Genomic DNA, 20,369 nt, shown 5'->3' with positions numbered 1-20,369 from the left:
GGTTCCGACACAGTGCCCTGGTTCTCCTGCTCTTCCAAGAAACTCAGCAGCCTGCATCTCTTTCCTACTCAGTTTGATCAGACTGAGACCTCCAGATTCTCCAGGTGGTCTGAAGCCCAGGGGTGTGTGTGTGTGTGTGGTGTGTGGTGTGTGCGTGTGCGTGCACGTGCGTGCGCATGCGCGTACATACTTACGTACAGGGAGGGAGGAATGGGAAGCCGGCACAAAAAGGCTACCAAATAAATCCGTTGCCATGATTTTGCTCTTGACTCATGGCGACCCCATGTGTATCAGAGTAGAACTGCACTCCACAGAGTTTTCAATGGCTCATTTTTTGGAAATAGATCATCAAGCCTTTCTTTTAAAGCAACTCCAACTTCTGACCTTTTGGTCAGCAGCTGAGCATGTTAAATGTCTACACCATCCAGGGAATCCAAGCAGCCTAGGGAGATGAAGTCCTGTCCGGCATGCACTGACTCGGTACTCTTACAGCTCTCTGGCTGCATTTGCACAGGGAAGCAGGAATTAGGAGCCTGGTCAAGGCCTCCCCGTACAAATCCTCTGCCTTCTTGGGGACACCAGTTCTTGATGCAGACAATAGGGAAATTTGTGGGGGTGTCCATGGGGTTCAAAGAATAAACGTGAATAAGCTCTGTAAACCAAGGTGTACACTCCATTGCCTCATCTTCCTGCTCTGGACCAGAGCCTTCTTACTACCAGGTTCCTGCAGGGGTATGTACGGGGTGGTCTGTAATGACTCACCGGTGGGTGCTTGCGCTTCCTCCCAGGCCTCCCCACCTTCCGTGTGGTCGTGCTGGACTCTTGCCGCTCCTCCTTGCTTCGGGGCTCCTCCGGTTCCTCTCCCTCCTGTGGGCATAGACACAACCTCTGAAGCCACAGGCTGGGAGAATGTATCCAAGAGGCACCTGGCTTGAAGCCCATCCCAGGCTTATCCAGACCTTCCTCCCCAGGCCCCTGCCAGCCATGCCATACTTCCAGCAGTAGGTCTCGCTGTTCCCTCTGGAAAGGAGGGTCTGCACCCTCACCCTGCCTGGTGAAACTTGAGCCACCTTGATAGCCCCATTTGGAACTTCAGGGAAGACCCACAGCCTCAGGTGAATGTGTCTCTCCCACCTACCTGGTGACCATGTTTTCTGAACCACAAAATCACAACACATGTTCTGAATAAAAACTTGTTTCTGAGTTACTAGTTTATTTACTTTAAAAAATCTTACACAGGCATAAAAATTAAATGAGTTATAAAGTTAACGAGTCACCTTTATTAAGAATAAAGTCATATGAAAAATATTAAACTTAGCAATGTTTCTGTGAAATACAAGCAATATTTGAAGATTATGATACAAAACGGGGGATTTCTGCAGCTGCTTTAAATATACCTGTGCTGAACCATTTGTCATGTGGAGTTGGGGGTCACAGATACCCCTCTGTGAATAATACTCCTTTAAAAATAATGATTTCCTTATTTTTGTGTGTGAATCTTGGCTGTTCTTTTTCCCCCACAGGTATTCAGGTTTTCTATCAACTGGACTAGGCCAGGCTTTCCAGAGCCTTAGCAGTCGGGATGTGCTTATCCCCATGGTGATGAAACCTAATACAGGCACAGTTAGCTCTATGATAAGTAGCTATGAGTAGCCAATCAGTTGAAGGGATGCTTCCTTGGGGGTGTGGCCTGCTCCCAATATACTGGACATATGGAGGGACTCACTCTCTTCCACTGGGGGCCTGGAACTCTACAATTGCAATAAAATTCACTTCTCTTTATACACACACACATATATATATGTTTCACTGGTTTTGCTTTTCTAGAAAACTTGACCTAAGACAGGTACCACATTCTGGACCAGACAGAAGACCTTCTTTTTCCATCCCTCACACAACACCTACATGAGCCCAGGTCCGTAATGCTTGTCTCCTGTGGCATAGATACATAAACCTAGAAAGTCCTCTGCCTCATTGCTCCAGTCTGGCCACAAACCACCCACGAGTCTCTTCTGACTCAGCCAGGCTCCAGCATGACTAATCACCAGCAGAGACAATGTTGCGGGGAAGAGAAAGAAAGGGATCTTGATTCAGCAGAGGGATGTCAGGCTGTTTGTCCTTCATGCCCAGAACAATGGCTCTGAGGTCCTCCTCCTTGAGGAGTGTGTCAAACCAGCCCAATGTTGGCACCACAGACAGAGAAGGTACACAGGTTTCCTGGGGATATAATTGAGATGGCCCTCAATACCCTACTCAACTTTCATTTTCTGTGATTTCAAAATAGCTTTGTGGTTTGCCACATTAATTTTCAGGTGATGGTGGGACATGCAAATGGAAACCTACTGTGACCAATTATAGACATTAGACTAAAGAGAAGAGCATCTCTGGCCCATGCAGTCAGCCAACCAGCCATCCATTCACTTACCTATTCACCCATCATCTGTCCATCCAATCACTAACCATCATCCATCCACCATCTACTCCTCTCTCTACCACTCATCATCCAATGTGTAACTATAGGTGCTGGGCAGTGAACAGACCAGAAGGGAGACTAGGGTATCAGCAGCTTAGAGTCCTCTAAGGAGACTCAAGTATAGGATAAACAGAGGTCTAGTGGAGACTTGGTTCCCTTAACAGCCCCCAGGGTTTTACTGCTAGCTCAGCTATCACCCAACTCCATGCAAATCTCAGCTATCACTCACAGCCACAGACAGATCACCCCATCTGGCTGGTGATGCTGCAGAAAGATGCTGAAATACTGGGGCTCAGCGATCTTTCCAAAATATAAAACTGATTAGGTCACTCTACAGAGCTTAAGCCCTTTCCAAGTGGATATCTAAGGGACCTGCAACACCAAGTCAGACTCCTCAGCCCATGTGAAGGAAGTCCCCAGAATCTGGCTCAGCTGCCTTGAGGCACCAACAACCCACACCAGGTGCAAAGCAGACTGTTCCCTCCTTCAGTGCACAGGATGCTTCCTCCACTTGGACTATCTTCCCCTGGGGGTTGACCAGTAAATGCTTCCTTACTCACTTTTCAAGTTTTATTCCCTGGATTCCTTGCCCTGACCCGCCATCCTCCCATCCCTCCTGTCCTCTCTCTGATAATATCCACCACTATGCATGGCCACAATCAGCTAATCTGGAGCCAGGCTGTGATCTCCTTGAAGGAAGGGACTGTATCTTTTTCGTGTTTGCATGCCCAATGCCTAGAACAGTGCACCTGGCACTTGAGAAATTCTTGATGAGTAACTTGGTGAGTCACAGTCAAACTTGGGTTTGTTGTTAGGTGCCACTGAGTCAATTTTGATTCAGCGACGCTATGTTACAGAGCAGAACTGCCCCATAGGGTTTCCTGGGCTGTAATGTTTACAGGAGCAGACCACCAGGTGCTTCTCCTATGGAACCAATGAGTAGGTTCAGTTACCTGCCCAGGACTGAACAATTTGCACCACCAGGACTCCCTGAGTGACATAGTTGTTGTTGTCAAATGCCGTTGAGTCGATTCCGACCCATAGCGACCCTGTATAGGGTTTCCAAGGAGCAGTTGGTGAGCATGAACCACTGACCTTGCAGTTCAAACGGCTTTGCAGTCTGGTGCATTAACCCTCAGCATCACACCAGGACATAGTAGGTGCTCAATAAGGTGTCCATACACAAATCCACAAGCCTGTACAAATACAGGTGTGCATGAGGTTCTGATATCTAAGACCCTAGAATCAGGACATGGGATAACTCTAGTGTACTTTCTAGGCTCAAACATGATATATCACTTTAAATTTGCATAAGTCTACAGTTTTCAGAGAACATTCACATTTGGTGGCCAGTTAGATTGGGTACTTACCATGGGCCTCTCTCAAACTTCTGAGGCTATGATTTGACCTACATTTTAACACAGCTCACTGGATGGATGATTTGAAGTCACTACCAATTCTCATTCTAATAAACTGGGCTGTGATGATAATAATCTTTCATATTTGTACTGTACATGGTAATTAACAAAGCATTTTCACATATGTTATTTCATTTCAGCCTCCGACTCAACAGAAAGCAGAGCCAGCATGATGTTCTTCCATTACACAGGGAGGAAATCCAAGGTTATCTGGCTTGCACAGATCAGAGAGCCATGAAGGGAGGCATTCAAAATCCAAATCTAAATATTTTGATTCCCAGCCCATGGGTCTTTCTACCGCAATGTACCACCATACTCCATTATGCCAGTTCTACTGACACATGTGTACACATCCACACAAACACTGTGAAATCACAAAGAATGAAGGCAGATGAAGTAAAGACACTGTCGGGCTAACTTTCCCCAAAGAATTGGGTCTTTGTCCTCAGTACCTGAGAGAAAACCCCTAAAATCTTGGACTTTCCACAACTGAAGTGGCTTTGATGAGGACTTCAGGCCACACCTAAGGGTTTATGATTCATGCTAGGTGGGAGCTGACTATACCCGAAAGACCCACTATGGGATATCAACCTCCTTATAACAACCTCGTGTGATATCGACTCATCTTAGGGGAAGTGGGGTGGTGTTTGAGTTATGTAATGAAATTGCCAATAAAAGCTTTGGACCTGAAAGTTCCATTGGCTTTATGGTTGGTAAAAGGTATCACTGCATATAGGAAGGTAGTGTATATTTTGGGAGGCATGGAAGCTCTGCTCTGGGAACCCTCTTAAGCCTTTCCCGTGTGCCCCTTCATTTATATCTTTTTTGCTATGATAAAGCTACAATTGTAAGTACTGTGTTTTCCTGAGTTCTGTTAGTCAATCTAGTAAATTATCAAAAGGAATGGTGGGAGCCAGCAGTTCTGAAGTGAAAAAGTTCAAGGAACCCCTGAGTTTACTAAAGGTATACTGCAAGGGTAGTGAGGGAAAAACAAATTTGTATCCAGCAGATCACAAGTGAAGGCATGTTAGCATGTGAGGTCTTGGGCAGATGTGGCCATCTGGAGGATTGTGTCCTTTAACTTGTGAGCTCTGACCTAGCACTGGGGATTGGGTCAGAGGAAGAAGGACTGCGCATAGCTGGTGTCAGAACAGAAGTGGAACACAGGAGACTAGAAATGATAATGAGTTGACATGCAACTGATCCTTACAGTTTGGTGTGAAAAGTGGAATTTGATTTTCCCAGCAGGCAAAGCTCTCTATTCACATGCACACATATGCACATACTCCTAGCTGACAGTGCTTAGGCAGAAATCACCCCCTCTCCACTTCTGCACTCCCAGGCTCTAACCCAGAGAAAGATGGCTAGAGGTACGTGCTCTCTTCAGCACATAAACCGGATGCTAGGTCAGTAGCATCCGTTGAGCAGATGTCTCGAGTTGGTGTTTGAGTCCAGGGGATGAACTTGCTGGATCTAGCTAGCTACTTGCCCAGGTCCCCTGGGATGAGAAGCACGAACAGCCTTTGCCAGCTGGCTGGCGGGCTTCCCAGGGGCTGTCTATGGTTCGTGGAATTCAGTGAAACGAATTGGCTTCTACAGCAGGCAGAACCCTGTCCGGGGCCGCCTGAGCACTAGGACTGTGTTCCCCGCACCCCGCACATGCATGCATGCGCACACTCACACATGCAGACACACCCAGACTGACCCAGCGGAGGTGGCTCTGGCTAGAGCAGTGAGTGACAACATGCTGCTTAGAGGACAGGCAGGGAGAGACAGAGGACTGAGCACAGCATGAATCGCCAAGCAGTGATACCAGGAATCATGGTAGATGTTCACTTTCCAAGAAATTCCCTGAAATGCCCTGCTTTTCCTGAGGTCAGGCACTTCCCAAAGCTTTTTGTCTGCATAATTCGACAAAATGTAACAAAGATTAACTCACTGCTTAAACCAGTTGCCATTGAGTCCACTCTGACTCATGGTGACCCCATATGTATCCAAGCAGAACTATGCCTCATCGGCTGATTTTTCACAAGTAGATCACCAGGCCTTTATTCCAAGTTGTCTCAGTTAACTTCAGATTCTAATTATTGGTGAAACCCTCCCATCTCTTCCAAAAGGTCAGGCTCAAGGAAAGCAAGGGCAGTCTGATTGGCCCTCTAAGTCCTCACACCTGGGACTTGCACACAGTAGGTGATGAATAAATAGGAAGCGACTGAAAATGGCTGTGCCTGTGTTTTTCAGACCCTCCTTCTAGGGGTCCAGGTTCCTCCACAATCTGCTAAGTCTCAGTACTTTCCAGAGTGGAGACTCTGCCAAGCCTCAGCCCGTATAAGCAGCAACTCCCCTCTAGGATGTGGGGAGCCGCTGGTGCTACAGCCCAGCTATGTTCACCTCTGTGGTTTCAGTGCCACCTTGAGACCCAGCACTGAGGCCCAGCAGCAGGTGTTCTCAAAATAATCTTCTGCGTTTCTTGAGCACCTACTATCTACTAGATACAAAGATAAGCACATCGGGAACTTGGTTTAGAGGGAGAGACAGACGAGACATAAGCAAGTCCCTGACACTGTGCTAGAGCAGAGAGGGCCCCAATGTTCTGCGAGAGAACATCAAGCTCACCTACATGTGCTCTTTCAGCACCCCAACCAGGCTCTGCAGGGCCCTCTCATGCCTAACCCACCAGGCGAGCCTCCCTCCCTCTCTACACTGGCATCTTCCACACTGCCTTTCTGGAGGCGCTAAGCAAGACATGTTTTTTCTTGCTTTACAGAGGGAAAGAATCCAGGTGCTCCACCAAGTTTCTTAACCACTCTAAGCCTCAGTTCCTGGTCTGTAAAATGGGAATAATGACAGTAGGTGCCTCTTGGATTATCCTGAGGTTGAATGAGTTAATTGCCACACAAAAGAAATATTTTTATATGCCCCCTTCTGTACTGTACATATGTGAAGTGGCGTGATTACAAGTAATATCCCTAATTGCCCTGTGGCTCTCCGCAAAAGCAGCTGCAGGGTAAAATCAGGCTTTTGTGCCAAGTCCAGGTGCCAGAGAGGAAAGATAATCATCCAGGACACCCCTCCAGCTTGCTCCCTGCTTGCCTTCTTCCTCTCCCAAACCTGAGCTCAGTCATTTCCCTCCCAGGCCCTGTAAGCCCGCCTTCTTGGCAGGGATAATCTCAGACCTCCCAGTGGCCAAGCCCAGTCATATAGAGCATGAGGGACTCTAAGTGACCTTGAGCCCAGCTGAGGTCCTGACCCAGTCACCATCAAGAATTAGGTCTCACAGTGACCTTAGACACACACTACCCTCGTCTGCCACTGTAGGATAAGCACTGGACTACAAGGTCAGCGGTTCAAATTCATTAGCCGATCCTCAGAAGCCATATAAAAGGTCATTATGAGTCAGAACGGACTGGATGGCACTTAACAACAACAACCCTTGTCTTGCTTAACAGACTTTGACTGCGGCCTTAGAGAGAAGTAACCTTCTTTCCACCCACACCATTCACATCCCACCTGCATTTTCCCATGCTCTTCTCCTAGGCTGCACAATCGTGGGGGCTGCGGTGGATATGAACCACCAATGTACTGGTAAGTAGATAGGTGGATGGATGGATAGATAGACAGATTAATTATCCAAAGCAAATGATAAAACCAGCTTACCCTATGTGCTAAGTCCCTGTGTTAACCACTTGGCCTGCGCTGTCTCATGTAAACACCTAGTGCTAAAAAGATACTACATCAATGATTAGTGGTAGAGTTCAGATTCAAAGACAGATAGATCCCTCTCCAGAGTTCCACTGACCCCCATCCAAGACTGCATTGACAGCAAAGTGAACTGAGCTTGATATACAATAATACCTGTAGCATCTCACTTAGAAAATGTTAGAGTTACTGAAAACCAAAATGCAGGACTGGGTCAATTTATGGGTGTATACAGTTTACAACACACATCTGCTAAACATGCTCAAGAATTGAAGAGGCTCCATTGAGTTAAAGCTGTATCAGCTATTACTATTGGCTGTATTGCACAAGAAGTGAGGGCAAAGCTGCTGCTTCTGTGGCTATTTAAATGTACTAAGGGGGATGCTATTTAAATGATCCCTTAACAATAACAACAGTAACTAATGTAAAGCAAAGAACCAGCCTGAAGGGACTGTTGGAGGACATCAGTGTGTAATATACAGGCAGAGTAGGCTGAGGCGGGCAACAAACCTGTCTTCCAGTGAGACAGACTGGGAGGAGCTGGCAGGGAGTCCACCCAAGGATGCACAGGAAGTGCTCCAAGCCCCAGGGAGATCAATACTTGTCAGCCTCCAGGCTGAACTTGGAGGGAGGCAGAAGGAGGAGCTACAGCCACAGTACTGGACACACACACAGTGTGCTCCTACAGTACACCAGGAGAGGACACAGTCAGGATGAGCCATCCAGAGTAGCCTCCGTTCCTGGACTTGCTGTTCTAGAGGGTGTCACCCATCCAAACCACTGCCATCGAGTTGATTGTGACTCATAGCGACCCCATAGGACAGAGTAGAACTGCTTCTTGGGGTTTCAAAACTGTAAATCTTTTCGGGGGCAGACTGCCTCATCTTTCTCCTACAGAGTGGCTGGTGGGTTTGAACTGCCAATCTTGCAGCTAGCAGCCCCATGTTTAACCCATTATGTCACCGGGCTCCTTCTCTGGAGGGTTGTTGTTAAGTGTTGTCGAGTCAGTTGTGACTCATAGAGACCCTGTATAGGACTTGCAAGTAGAGGTTGGTGGGTTTGAGTCACCAACCTTGTGGTCATCAGTCCAATACTTATCCTAGAGTGCCACACCAGGACTCCTCTCTTTGTATCACCGCCCCCGTCCTTTACTAGACCCTCCAGGAATGTCTATTCAGTTCACCCAACAGACTTGTGGATCCCTGCTCTGTGCACCTGGCAAGGCGCCTACATGTGGAGAAAGAAGGAAAGAAAGGGAGACAGCAGGCTGTTCACAGTAGTATCTACACTGAATGGTGAGTTCCTGTGGTGTGTATACAATCTCACACACAAATCTGCACATGTGAACTCCTGCTGGAATCCAAGTATCCACAATGTCTTCTCAGGGCAAGAGTTCTGCTTCACAGCAAGAAGCCATCCAAATTTCTCTGACCACCCTGACTTGTATTATAACTTTAAACTGCAGCAGAAAACATGTGGGAAAGAGCATGGAGCACCATCACCAGGAACCACCATTCAGTCCAGCCCCTACCCCACTTGACCTAGGAGGCAGCTTGAAAAACACAGCAGTCAGCAGAACAGGCAACTGGTTCAAATCCCAGGGCCAACACTTGCTAGTGACTTAAACACTTGCTAGTGACTTCACCTCTCTGCGCTTCAGATTAATCCCTAATAAGGTAAGAAGGAAAAGAACTGCGCCCACCTTATTGAGCAATTGTAAGAATTAAGTTAAATAATGTATTACAGAGCTTCTAGCTGAGAGTCAGCACTCAAGGCACCTTGGCCATGATGTTTCTAAGGCCAGAGGAGAGAGAAGAGCAGCAACCCGTGGTTCAGCTGACTGCTGGCCAGACCCTGCTTTCTATCAGGTGACAGGAGAAGGCCCTTCCAGCCCCAGACTTGAGGAGGCTCTTGATACCCTCTCTCTAGCCCTCACCTTCTCCTCTGCATAGGGCCTGGCTCCCACCTCCATGATTCCCTCACTGCTCGCATCCCACCCGCTTCCACAGGAGTACAGGGCAGCTCTCCCTTCCCTATATGGCCACATTTACTCACCCTGCTCTTAGTCCCAGAGCTCAGGTGCTCAAAGCCTACTTCCTCCTAGCTTCCCCAAGTAAGCCCCCTCCCTACCCACCACATCCTACCCACCACATAGATACAGGTACCTGGGTGCCATGCAATGGAGCACTTTTAAATGACCTTTCTCACCATAGTGTGGTGACTTTCATCAGATGACTGGGTGGAACTATGCAAATGTGATGCTCATGGCCCACAAAGGTGATTGGACAGTTTACAAGTTACATGACACCCTTATGGGGGTTTGTTGTTGTTCAGTGGCATCCAGTAATTCTGAAGCACAGTGACCCATAGGGTTTCTGAGAAGCAGCTGGTGAGATTGAACCACCGACCTTGCAGTTCAAACTGACTTTGCAGTCCAGCACACTAACCCATAGTGCCATGTCAGAATCATGCAAATCAGGTAATGAAATCCTAATGGGGGATTAGTCAGTTTTGCCATCTTGCTAGATTTTAAAAAGAGCTATCCCAGAAGTGGACAGGGGATCTCACTACCACCAAGCTAGTGGTGGGGTGTATCCTTTGGACCTAAGTTCTCTGTGCTGAGAACCTTCTAGACCCGGGATATAGAGGGACGTAACACTGGAAAGAGTCCTGGTGTGGTGCTGTGGGTTAATGCACCAGGCTGCAAAGCTGTCTGATCTGCAAGGTCGGCGGTTTGAGCTCACCAGCTGCTCCTTGGAAACCCTATACAGGGTCGCTATGGGTCAGAACCGACTTGACGGCACTTAACAACAACACTGGAAATGGCAAGACACGGTGAGAAACAGTAGCAGACAGGTGGCTTGCTGGTGGAGTGGAATGCTTCCAAGCATTTATGGGTGGAGCTAAGAACTTTGTAACACTTGAGTGGAGGTGGGCTTGCAGGCACAGCTGAGAAGCTCTTTTGTGATTGAAGAACTGTATCCTGAGACTGTCCTGTTCCTGAAAGTAGCCTGCTACTTCCCTAACCGTGAGTGTAGTGAGTGCTGACTGTGAGTTCCCTGTGACCACTGCAATAAAACCTAGGAGAGTAGAGAGTGCCATGGGAAGGAGGGACGGCTGGTGTCAGACTAGGTAAAAAGGTTGGAGAAGGAGGTATGTCTGTCCTCTGCTTTATAGGAATCAGCTGGGGGTTAATGCTATTGGCCTTGATGCTTCTTCCACTCCCCCTCCCCCTTCATCTCCCCACCCCCGTGTTAAGTTCTGACTCATAGCAACCCTGTATAGGGTTTCCGAGGAGTGGCTGGTGAACTTGAACCACTCACCTTGCAGCTCAAACCGACCTAGCAGCCCAGCACATTAACCCACAGCACCATACCAGAACTCCCATGTCAAGTTAGAGGAGAGGAGATCATATTCCTCCACCACACCATCTTTACACTGGGGGCCACCCAGCCCAAGCGTAGCTGCCTCAACCTAGCACCCAAGGCTCTGCTCTCAGCTTGCCTGATTTGGAGGACTAGAGTTGTTCTATGAGGGGTCTTATCCACTCTCATTTTCCTCCCTAGCCTATCGAAAACATATTTCTTGATGGTAGGAAGACGGAATCATCCCAAATGGTTAAAGAATACGCCAAATTCCAAGGTACCTGCACTGAAGCAGTTGGTGCCACACTCCTGTTTTGAACAGGTATACAGCTTCAGCAAAATGTCATCATCCAGAGTTGTAAACTAAGGTTGGTCATTTGAATTTCATTAGTCTTATGATCTTGACTGTATTTAATTTATACATTTCTTTTGGCTTTATTGTAGAAGCAGAAGGTACAAGTTTAGTTTCACGTGTGCACATATTTATATAACATCAAGTTAAAGTGAAAGTCAACACTGGGAGACAACAGTTTTCTCAAGCACCTACTCTGTCTGTTGGGGGTTATGCCAGGCTCTGGAAGACAAGGGCTGGGGTCCTGCCCTATAGGGGCAGCCACAGGGCCATGCATTATCCATATCAGTGTTTCTCCAATGTTAGCGTGCAAGCAGATGCTCTGAGAGTCTGCCTAAAGCACAGATTACTGGGCCCCATCCCCATAGTTTCTGATTCAACAGGTCTTGGATAAGACTGGTTTTTGCATTCCTAACAAAGCCTAGGTGATGCTTTTACTGTTGGCTCAGGGGATACATTTTGAAAAGGAAAGGTCGGCTATAAACTGTAATTCACATTGAAGCAAGGACTTTGGTCAGAGAGGAGGAGAGACGGTTAGAGACAGGACATTATTGTTGTTGAGTGCCGCTGAGTCAGTTCTGACTCATAGTGACCCTGTATAGAGCTTCCAAGGAATGGCAGGTTGAGTTTGAACCATCAACCTTGCAGTTCAAACCAACCTTGCCAACCAGTACCTATCCTACAGCACAGCACAGAAAACCATAAAAACCAAACCCAGGACTGTAGAGTTGATTCAGACTGTAGTAATCCTAAAGTATAATCTTATTGCAACACCTTTTTACCACAGAACAGCTGGTTTTAAACTATGACCAACCTTTGGCTAGCAGCTGAGCTCTCCTCAACCATTGTGCTATCAGGGTTCCTTAAAGCAGGCAGAAGGAACCACATGAAGAAATGCCCAGCAGTCCCAGGAAGTACTGGATGGGTCTGGAGTTTAAGGTGTGCAGAGGAGTGAATGGCAGGGAAGGAGGTGGGAAGGGCAGCAGGCGTCCAGACTGCAGAGTGACCAATGGGCACCCACGCTCCGCCCCTCTAGCTCATCCGTTTCTCAGCACCAGGTGCTCCTGGCTACTGTGCTTAACTGGCAACTCCTTAGGCTACAGCAGGCCAAGCCAGTGTCCTCCCCCAGCAGCTCGGCAGCACCCCCGCCCCAGGCCTGGCTTTCACAGGCTGCGTGGGAGGGTGTCAGTGTCTCTGCTGCCCTCCCTGGGCAGCTCCCTGGAGCTGCTGGAGCCAACTCAGAGGTACCCGGGAGGTGAGCCAGGTGAGCCAGCATGTGTGCTGGAGGAGTGAGCAGCTGGGGAGGTACACCCGGTTGTGCCCCAGCCCTGTCTTTCAGATCCCTGCCCTCTTTTGGCAAGCCTGCCTAGCCCCACCAGCGTACAGGGTGCCCGCTCTATCAGCACCAGGATCTGGGTCTGGGCGTGTGTTTGTTGCCACTTGAGCCAGAGCAGTTACTATGGGTAGATAATAATAGCACTCATAATCCCTCATAATTGGACCAGACTTTTGCTGTCTGCAGGGCACTTCTATGTCCATGACCTCATCTGACTTCCATAAGCACCCTATTAAACAGGCACAGTTCGAGTTACCAGCCTCATTTTCTAGCCAAGCAAACCCCAGCCCAGAGGGCCTACAGTCACGTCTCCACTAAGTGGCAAACCTAAGGTAGAAGACCTGGCACTTGAGACTCCTTGTCCAGTGGGTTTCCCTGAACTCACCTTTATAGAGTGAAGTGAGAGCTGCCTCACTCCACATGTGTGGTCTGGGGCTCTGCTGTCTGGGGCTGCACAGGGCATGGGACACAGTTCATCCAGCACCAGTGTTGCCAGGTGGAGTTTGGCATGCCTATCCATACCTTCCCACTAGTGGGAGGTAGGCTGGTCTCTAACTGTGCCTGGATGTGGAGCTGTAGCAACATCTGACAGGACATCAGGGGTGGGTGGTGGGACTATACAGAGTGCAGAGAAGGGATGGGTGTATCCACAGTCACAGCTGCCACACAAGAGCACACGTGGCTACAGGGTCTGAGTGCTGGGCTGGGGGAACCCAGAAGGCCTGGGCCAACCTGGACTACCCACTCTTTTTCTGTGGGCTGGAAAAGGAGGGAACTGAGCTGCAGCCCCCAGAAGCCTTGACTGCTGGGTCTAAACATGTGCCCTCTCGCCATCTTGCTCCGCCTGTCTGTCTGACTGGGTGTCCATGCCCCTACTGTTCTCTGTAGGATTCCGGGCTGGCCTTCGTGTGCACACCTCATATGTGTGTACATGTGTCCACAACCAGGCCCTACACCAGGTGGGACAGTAGAAGTTTTCAGCTGGACCCACCACTCACCAACTAGGTGGCTGGTCCTACAGGGATATTTCTCAGCTCAGTTTCCTCAGCTGTAAACTAGCATCCTCTCTACTTCCCCAACTTGTCTCCTCAAGGACCAAATGAAACAACGTATGGAATAACCCAGATAATGGAAACTTGTTGTAAGAATGAGTAAACTTATGAAGGGGCTAAGCCATGCTTGAGGGAGGGAGGCAGAAAGGATGCCTCAGAGCTGCCCCACAGGGTAGTTAACAAAGCAGCCAGTCCTCAGGGGGGCAGCTAGGTAGTACTAGCCCCAAAACTTGCTTAGGGACTCCACACCTAGTACCCAGGTTTCCATCCCTGTTCTAAAAGGGCAAACTATTGGCCCCATTCATTTGCCTTGCTCCTCCTAGGCCCAACAAGCATCACTATCCATCCCATCCCTGCTCAGGGGGAAGCCCTGAGAGGGCCCTGTGGAAACAACAGAATGACAGATATGGCTTGTGGCTGGAATAGCTTCCCTGGAAGGGCTGCCGTGGTTCTGTCACTGCATTCAACAACGGAGGAAACAGTCCAATTGCTGGCCTTTCCCATAAGTGGACACAGTTTGGTGACATCCCAGGCAGCCTCTCTGGCCACAGCAGGGGTTCCTGTCAGTCTGATTCAGGCTATGCCTGCAGTTGGGCACCCTTCATGGGGCTCTGAGAATAAGGAGGTCACCAGTTCCCTGGCCAGAAGCCACATCAAGGATCACCCAACAGCATGTGCTTGGAGCCTGGGGGTGGGGGTGGCAGAGCAGGAGGGAATCCACATCTCTGAGAGGCACTGATGATGTGATCTCACCAGGCACAGCACAGACAGGGTGCCCACGTGCCTGTGTGGAAGCCTCAGGCCGGCATTTACATCTACCTTAGATCTCAGACTGCCTTTCTTGTCTTTGGTTACTCAGAGGCTACTGAACACCCTGGGGAAACAAAAGCCACTAAAACAGAGAGATAAAATGACTTACCTGGGGAACTCACAGCTTGTAAAAGGCAGTACCCCAAAAGGAATCCAGATTTGGGAGCTTTCCATGAGACCGACACCACATGATTCATAGACCCCAAGTTTGGGCCTTGGTGGTTAAAAGGTTGGCTTTTAACCAGATGGCTCCATCACTAATATTAAACCTCTGCAAGCCTCAGTCTCCTTATCACAAAGCAAGGAATGTGAAGAAGACTGAGGATCCAGTCAAATGCTCACAGGGGTCATGCTCACACACCTGAGCTATCACTATCCATCCCCCCCCTCCCCCACCCCCACTCCCCAGGTTTCCATCACAGGGTCCCTGACAGGAGGCAGACTGCTCACCTTGCGGTCCTCCTCCCGCTCTGGAGCGGAGCTGCTGGTGTCTCCGGGGCCGCTGGAGGGCATCGCAGGCAGCTGGGCGGTGGTAGGAGGCAGGCTGGGGCTGCACGGGGCTGGGGGGCTGCTTGGCTTTGGGGAAGGAATTATCGTGGTTTTTTTTTAAAGCAAGAGTTAACACTTAAACATAGATGCCCGTGCCAAGCCCTCTGATGAAACACTGCCTCCAGCTGCCCGTTGGTTTGGCTTTCAGATGGCTCCACCTGGTGGGTGAAGAGACAAGGGAGGGGTCAGCAAGGTAGGGCACCCCCAAACCCAGGCCACAGCAGAACCCCATTCCACCCTGAGTTAGGCCTTGAGCCCCAGGGCCATGCCAGACTGTGAGGTCCCCCACTCACTCCTCTTCCCAGTCTCACCTACCCTAAGCTCAGGCTAGGCCAGCACCCCAGAGAGCAGGTGAGACAGGCGGACTCCGCTTGGCTCCTCAGGGTCCCTTTGCCACCTCCTGCCTCCGAGCAGCCCCACAGGCAGCAACAGTCTCCCTTGGCCTCCCCGTTCCAGCTGCCTCTCGAGCCTCCTCCCTCCTCTTCATGGCAATTCTTTTCCTTTGAAAGCTTCCCTCAGCTTCCCTCCCACTCCATCCGCCCCCTGGGAAATCCCAGACACCCCCAGAGGTCCCCAACACAGCTACATTTTCCTTCTAATCTGTCCTCACCCCACCCCCTACACCCCCACCATGTGGAGGAAGTGAGCTGCAGTCACAGGATGTAGTGAAATGAATGTCACTTCACTTCAGGAGCTACGCCTGAGCCCGCAGGAAGCTGAGGTCTGAACTCAGGCTGTGACCAGGCTGAAGGCGATTTGCACTGGGCTCTCAAAAGGACACCCAAAAGGGAAGGATGGACTGGATGGGACACACTGAAGGGCCATGCCACACTCAACAGCCCCATGCGCCATCCCCTCCATGAGCCAGCCCCTTTTGTCCATGGGGACTGGTGGAGTGAAGAGGGCCCTCCAAACCTCACACAGCTGGATTTCAGGGTTTTTCTCCCTCTCTGCCCCAGGTATGGGCCTCAAGCCAGCGGAATAACAAAGCCTACCCCTCAGGCCACAGCTGGGGGTGGGGTGTTGAACTCTTTCCACAGAGAGGGACACAGAGTTCTCCTACCCCCCACCTCCACCCCTCAAGAGGCAAAGTCAGCCAAGCTCCTGCCTCAGAGTGCCAGGCCCTGAGGGGATTGGCAAGAGAGTGGGAGGCAAGCTGGATCTGGGCCCACCCACACCCTTCCCCTTCCAGTTCCCAGTTCTCCTTCCCTCCCTTGGGCTTCTTCTTCCATCCCCCTCATCCAGGGCTCCCTGGAAAACTAGGAGCTTGTAACAGCACAGGATCAGGTCTCCCAAAGGGCCAGCCCCTTCCTCAAGGGGTTGAATGCCTGGGGGGTGGGTGCCCCCAGTCCTGGCTGTCTCCCTAGAGCCAGGACAGAGAGGGCTGTCATTAACCAGACAAGCTGAGTCCTATGGGCACCCCAGCACCTTTAAGGTGAGCACCATGCTGGTTTCTATAAGTTGTTGTTAAGTGCCAAGTCGGTTCCGACCCATAGTGACCCTGAACAGGGTTTCCCAGGCTGTAAATCTTTACAGGAGCAGAAAGCCTCATCTTTCTCCCGCGGAGCAGCTGGTAGTTTCGAACTGCTGACCATGCAGTTCGCAGCCCAATTCATAACCACTACGCTACCATAGCTCCTTGGGTTTCATAAGTATTTGCTGCCAAATATGTGAGTAGATGACAATAGTGAGAGTAGCTCTCTGTGGCACCTAAACCTCATTTGGGCAGCTACTATTACTATACCTGGTTTACAGTCAAATCTAAGTCTCAAAAAAAATTGAGACTTGACCATATTCTAGACCTCTGCCTCTAAGGCTCTTAGGGGGTTCCCTATGCAGCTTTGTTCCCCAGTGTACACCACCCCACAGAAGCAACTCCAGACAATCCAACAGAGACGGGTCCACCCCAGCACTGCACATGGTAAAGGCAGTTCCCCAGTCCCTGTGAGCAATGGCGCCTGAGAGGTAAAGTATGCACTGCTTTTAAGGTTACATCCTGGTTAGGAGTTCTGTCAGCATCAGTCCCATACTAGCCAGTGACTCCTTCAAATCCACTCCCAGAGTGATACTACAAAGAATCCCCTCCCCCTGAAGAACACAGTTATCTTTCAGTCAATTCTGACTCATGGTAGCTCCACGTGTGTCAGTATAGAAATGTGCTCTATAAGGTTTTCAATGGCTGATCTTTCAGAAGTAGTTTGCTAGGCTTTTCTTTCAAAGGCATGTCTAAGAGAACAGGAATCATCAACCTTTTGGGTAGCAGTCAAATATATTAACAGTTTCATCAACCAGAGATACCCAAATACTCCCAATAACCCCCAAATCAAAACCTATAAAAAGTCACAGAATATAGGAGGTGCAGAGCCTGGCTAGAAAGAACACTGAACCTGGAGTCAGGAGATACGGGTTCTAGTCCTGACTTGGGTTTGTCTGGTCCTCAGTTTCCTCAGCAGTAAAATATGAGAGTTAGACTAGATGGAACTGCTGAGAATTGATCTACAAGCCCTCTTCTAGCTCTGAACAAGCATGTATGTAGTGGGGGTGGTGCTTTTGGCAGCCCCAAGGGTATATCTTCAGGAGCCCCAAGGTGGAGTCTTCAAGGACCCAGGTATCTAAGGACATTAGAGCAGAGGATCTTTGCCAGATGCTGAGGTCTACAAACACCCAGAATACAGCTATGCCACTAGGCGTGTTGCAAGAAAAATAACTTTCAGGGAACCTCTGGCTCCCATCAGGGAGGAGGAAGGAAGCAGTAGGGAAAAGCAGAACATCACAAGGCATTGACCTGAGGGCAGACACCCAGGAAAGAATCGGAAATGTTCTTTCTTCTTCCTCTTATTCTGCCCAAAGGCCCTGACTATATAAACTGTTCTCATAGAAAATGCAACTGGCCTGGGTCAGCGTCTAGATCCCTTTGAGTTATTCAAAAGACCAGTAATGACAATGAATGTCCCTCAGAATTCTCCAGCAGCATCCAAAATCATCCGGTTTATGACTGGGGAGGCCATATTCTCTAGGGCACCCAATCAGGTGCCCCTGGTGGACACAGTGCTTTCCACCTGCCTTTAGAAGCATCACTCATCCTTCAAGCAACTCTGCTAGTGGGAGTGGTCTCCTGCTAGGCCCACAGTCCCAGTGTAGTAACAGATGTCTATCTTGGCCAGTCCCTCAACGAGCACCACCACGCTGCTTGCAGCATAGAAGCATCTCAGCAGCCATGCTGAGCCGCACCACAAAAACCACCGCCACCAAAAATCCTTGCCAAGAACCCTACCACCACGACAAGCAGCTTTTACTTTCTTTATACGTTTCATTTTCACAGTGAACGTATTTTTAATAAATATCAACTTAAAAAAAATTTTTTTAAAGGAATCCCATCATGAAAATGTCTTGGAATCACAACTAACATGATCATAGTCATCACTACTTTAATCATAACATTGTGGTAGAAAGTTGGTCAGGAATTTTAATACACATTTCTAATGTTTGGCACTGTGGGTTAATGCATTGGACTGCAAAGTCGGCTTGAACTGCAAGGTCAGTTCAAGCTCACCAGCTGCTCCTTGGAAACCCTATGCAGGGTCACTATGGGTCAGAGCCACTCGACGGCACTCAACAACAACGTTTGGCACCGTGGGTTAATGTGCTGGACTGCAAAGTCAGTTTGAACTGCAAGGTAGATGGTTCAAGCTCACCAGCTGCTCCTTGGAAACCCAATGCAGGGTTGTTATGGGTTGGAGCCAACTCAACCAACAGTACGTAAACAATGACACCAATCAACTCAATGGCAATGGGTTTAGAAGCCCAACTTAAAACTCAGTAGAAAGATTCTGTTTTTTGTTTTTGTTTTTTTAAAAAAAACAAGATGCAAAGTCACAGAATCAGACAGGAGACAAGATACCACCAACTTGAAGCCAAGTTATCACGGATTAAATTGTGTCTCCCCAAAATAATGTGTCAACTTAGGCATGCTTCTCCATGGTTTGGCAGTTCCATAATGATGTAATTATTCCTCATGGTGTGATCTAATGGCCCCAACCATTTGTAGGAGGGCTAGAGTGGATTGCAGCGCACTTACTCAAGCCACAGCCCTGATAAGGGGAGCTTCCACAGGATGTGGCTCGCAAGAGATAAAATGAGAGAGAATCCAGCAGAGAGGGAGGGAAGGCAGTGACATCAAGAAAGAAGAGCTGAGGTGCTGGCAGAACTGGAGAACGATATGCAAAAGACTGAAACAAGACCTTCACCTCACGCCTTATACAAAAACCAATTCAACATGATTAAAGACCTAAATGTGAATCCCAGAATTATGAAGGTCATCAATGAAAAAATAGGAACAAATGTGAGAGCATTACTTCAGGGAATACACAAGACTACCAAACATATGGAAACTATACAAAGTAGACAAAATAGATGATTGGGACATACTAAAAATAAAAACTTCTGTGCATCAAAAGACTTCCACAGACAGTCTCCAGTAAATAGTACTCAACCTGTCTAGGAAGGGCTGATGAAAAGAAATGCAGAAGGGTCTCATGTGATGCAATGGTGAAAATTGTTACCAGGACTGATTGTGAGGACTGAAGCATAAAGGTGCATATTTTATAGCAAAGAGGGGAGTGACTAACCTTTCAGTCTAGGAGCAGAGGGCCCTGGGACCATCAACAGAGAAGAGCGGAGAGCGGGACCCCACCCAGAGAAGCAGTGAGGCCTGAGATGAAAACAGAGAGGATGACGTGAAGAGATGGAGTACCTGAGGAGTTGAGACCCAGAGAGGGAAAGGGCCTGTGTGCTGAGGACAGTGGGGTGGGGGGGCATGCAAGGTATACTCTTTCGCTGGGGGTTGATTCATGGACGGGATGGTAACTAAGGCAATGAAACAATGTAGGATAGAATGAATGTAAAACTAATGTTTCTCCATGTAAAATATCACTCAATACACAATAAAACACTTATTAAAAAAAAAAAGACTTCCACAGAGAATAAAAAGGGAACCCACAGAATGGGAAAAATCTTTTGCAATGACACATCACACAAGAGATTCATTTCTAAAATATATAGGAAACTACATCACCTCTACAAGAAAAAGACAAATAATCCAATTTAAAAATGGGCACAGATCATGAACAGACACTTCACCAAAGAGGAGATCCAGGCAGCCAACAAACATATGAAGAAATGATCACCATCACTAGCAATTTTGATGTTGTTGGGTGCCATCGAGTAGGTACCAACCCATAGTGACCTTATGCACAGCAGAACGAAACACTGCTCGATCCTGGGCCAACCTCACTACTGTTGCCACGCTTGAGTCC

At 48.7% G+C, this 20,369-nt stretch overlaps 1 protein-coding gene across 1 annotated transcript in view; it reads right to left on the bottom strand.

The window, feature by feature from the left end:
• DNMT3A (DNA (cytosine-5-)-methyltransferase 3 alpha) overlaps nucleotides 1-20,369 on the bottom strand; it is a 123,197-nt gene that overhangs the window by 68,447 nt on the left and 34,381 nt on the right. The window contains exons 2-3 of the mRNA XM_006835228.1: nucleotides 14,956-15,212; nucleotides 763-867 (exon numbers count right to left, since the gene is read on the bottom strand). Of these exons, the coding sequence (XP_006835291.1) occupies nucleotides 763-867; nucleotides 14,956-15,018 (168 nt within the window). The 5' untranslated portion in view covers nucleotides 15,019-15,212. The remainder of the gene's footprint in view (nucleotides 1-762; nucleotides 868-14,955; nucleotides 15,213-20,369) is intronic.

Source organism: Chrysochloris asiatica, unplaced genomic scaffold (genome assembly GCF_000296735.1).
Source record: "Chrysochloris asiatica unplaced genomic scaffold, ChrAsi1.0 scaffold00016, whole genome shotgun sequence".
Taxonomy (NCBI): Eukaryota; Metazoa; Chordata; class Mammalia; order Afrosoricida; family Chrysochloridae; genus Chrysochloris; species Chrysochloris asiatica.
The sequence above is the reverse complement of the archived record's forward strand: the minus strand, read 5'-3'. Positions and strand labels throughout refer to the sequence as shown.